This window comes from Drosophila pseudoobscura, chromosome 2 (genome assembly GCF_009870125.1).
Source record: "Drosophila pseudoobscura strain MV-25-SWS-2005 chromosome 2, UCI_Dpse_MV25, whole genome shotgun sequence".
Lineage (NCBI taxonomy): Eukaryota > Metazoa > Arthropoda > Insecta > Diptera > Drosophilidae > Drosophila > Drosophila pseudoobscura.
In genome coordinates, this window is record NC_046679.1 from 11442774 (window position 1) to 11445288 (window position 2515).

The 2515-nt window shown below is 45.5% G+C and overlaps 1 protein-coding gene across 1 annotated transcript; it reads right to left on the bottom strand.

Moving 5' to 3' along the window:
• Window positions 1–558: 558 nt before the first annotated feature.
• LOC4801391 (cilia- and flagella-associated protein 299) lies at window positions 559–1673 on the bottom strand. Its single transcript, XM_001358455.4, has 2 exons — window positions 1246–1673; window positions 559–1186 (listed from the first exon to the last, which is right to left on the bottom strand). The coding sequence occupies exons 1-2, from the start codon at window positions 1549–1551 to the stop codon at window positions 791–793; spliced, it is 702 nt and encodes a 233-aa protein (XP_001358492.1). The 5' UTR covers window positions 1552–1673; the 3' UTR covers window positions 559–790.
• Between the last annotated feature and the right edge of the window lie 842 nt (window positions 1674–2515).

Here is a 2515-nt window from a genome sequence, read left to right on the forward strand (position 1 = left end):
CGTCCCATCCCCACCCATCAGATGCCATCCCATCCCATCGAATCTCATTCCAGCTCTGTTTGCATGTCTGGCCATCGGCCGTCCACTTCGAAGCATTAAATAAATATTTGCCATACTCGGCAGGAATTTTGAGCCCCTAGTGCCGCAGCCTACAACAACCCTCGACCCCTCCCCCCCAGACAAGAAGGAATATTCTAAATATCGTATCATCAGCATTTTTCGATAGAGTCGCCCCGGACATGGGGCCACGTCACACAGCCATGCGGTCTGTGGGCAGTCCGGTGCTTAGCATTTATTTTTTGATTTGGGTATTTAAGGTGTGGATGGATGTGTGAAAGGCGGCCGTGCGTGTCCGGGCCAGGGCTGGGTACCACTGCGACCCGATGGTCGATGGTTGGGTGGCTAGTGTCAATACTCGCATGACAGTATCCCTGCGAGTGTGCCGACAACTTAAGTGGAATTTTGTTTGCTCCAGCGGTGCAATCAGATGATATTAATCGCGAATGAAGGACAGTTATTAGTTTCTGGATAAAGGTTTCGATAGCAACAAACTAGGGACTGAAAGCCACATCGAAATTTATTGCCGACCTTATACCATACAGCTATTAGAAGAGCTCCTATTTTAATCCATAATGATGAATGCGCCCATCTGGCGTTATTTCTTTAAACAACTATAAATATATTGCTCTGTCTAACTAAAAGACTCGAATGCCCCTCTTCTCAACGCTTAACGTAAATTTATTAGAATATGTAGTTTGAATGTGCAATATTGGAAGTGGGCCCAGGTTGTCTATGTTTTCTTTCGGACAGTGTGATCGTACAATATCATGAACCCGTACAGGTCAGACTTAATCATGGTGCGTTTGACATTGCTATTAAATGGGGTTCTCCGGTTTGTTACCGGAATGAGCTTGTGATCGCCTTTGTGAATGAAGAGGAGGCCGTGCTCTGCATGGGCCACGGTTGTGTAGTTGTCATTGTCGTTTGCGAAGATCTTTCGGCTGCGCCAGTCGTAGAATACCACGTCGGAGGGCTGGGGACGCAGTAGCTTCTTCTCCTGGAAGATGGCCGGCCAGTTGACGGCATTGGGTCCGTCGAGTCTGAAGTTCCGCAGACTTGACTCAAAGTCTATATAGCCGGATATGGCGAAGCCGCTCTTCTGGTGTACCTCCAGGAAAATTATGGTCTGTTTGGAGAGTTAGGTCTGTTCATCTGTGCTGTATTGTTTTTATTGCTCATACGCACCGAGATCTCCTGCTGCACGTTAGCAGCCTCACGTTCGGCCAGCGCCACGAGAGCAGCATCATCTCCCTTCAAATAAGGGCTGTAATAAGCATGCAAGACTACTGACGGATGCAGCAGAGCTTCCACTTGTTTCTTGGCCATTAGAAACTGTTCCTCATTATAGACATTACCATTGTCGCGGTATCCGAGTTTCGTCACGGTTCGCACGGTTCTATGACACGGCAGATAGCGATAGTCCTGGACGATGGCAAACGACCTCAGATAATCCTCGTAATTGTGGTACTTGACCACGTTGAAGTCCGTCATCGCTCTCACCACCTAACGACCGCTCAAAAATGTATCTGTGTCTGTTTGTAAATATATTTCCCTTTTTAGTTTTACTGGTATTGTTGTAGTATTTGTTATAGTAGTGTCTGTGTTGCTGACTAAAATCACATAGGCTATTACTTTGACATACATTTCACTATTTTCCACACTAGCGTAATCCCTGTTAACCACGATCAGATGGTATTTTCAAAAGGACGGATTGCAGCATTACAGCACGTACGGAATCAAACCGCAAATTATGAAACAGTTCACAAAAGCCCTCTCCCTTTAATATCTGGACTTTGGGGTATTTTTGAATACAGTTTGTTTTAATACCACTCGATTTTGTGACCTATCCGCTGCTATAATATCAACACACATCAATATACGAAAACATGCATTAATTTTATTTGTCCTTCAGCTCTTTCGCGGATAACCAGCAGTACATACATGGCACATATATGTACACAAGCCTTGACATGTTTATCCTTATCAGACCAAATTTGGACCCAAAAATTCAGAGCCGGGGGAGTGTTTAAAGGGGAGTCTCTGCCTATTTAAATTTATCAACACTTAGGGAACACACCCGAATTCGCGCTCCGAGCACGCACACGTGAAGAGCCGAACAGCTGGCATAACAATAGCAAAAATTGTCAATGCGTGCTCAACATTCGAATCGGAAATAATTAACTTGCATGCTAATTAGTTGAACTGTCAATAGGAGGCTCTGGGACCTCGAGTATTTATTGACATTAAAACGACCCGCACACGCGGCACACGAGCCGGAAAGAGTGCTCCTGTTGTTTACGGCCCAATGAGTGGCCTGCCTGCCCGATGCCTGCGATAACTGAAATGTGTTTTAGTTGCATAAATCCCCACTCAAGCGATGGGGTCTATGTCTATCTGGCATTTAAATATATCAAGTGGCAGCCCTGATACTCGCTGTTATTTACATGGACCCAGG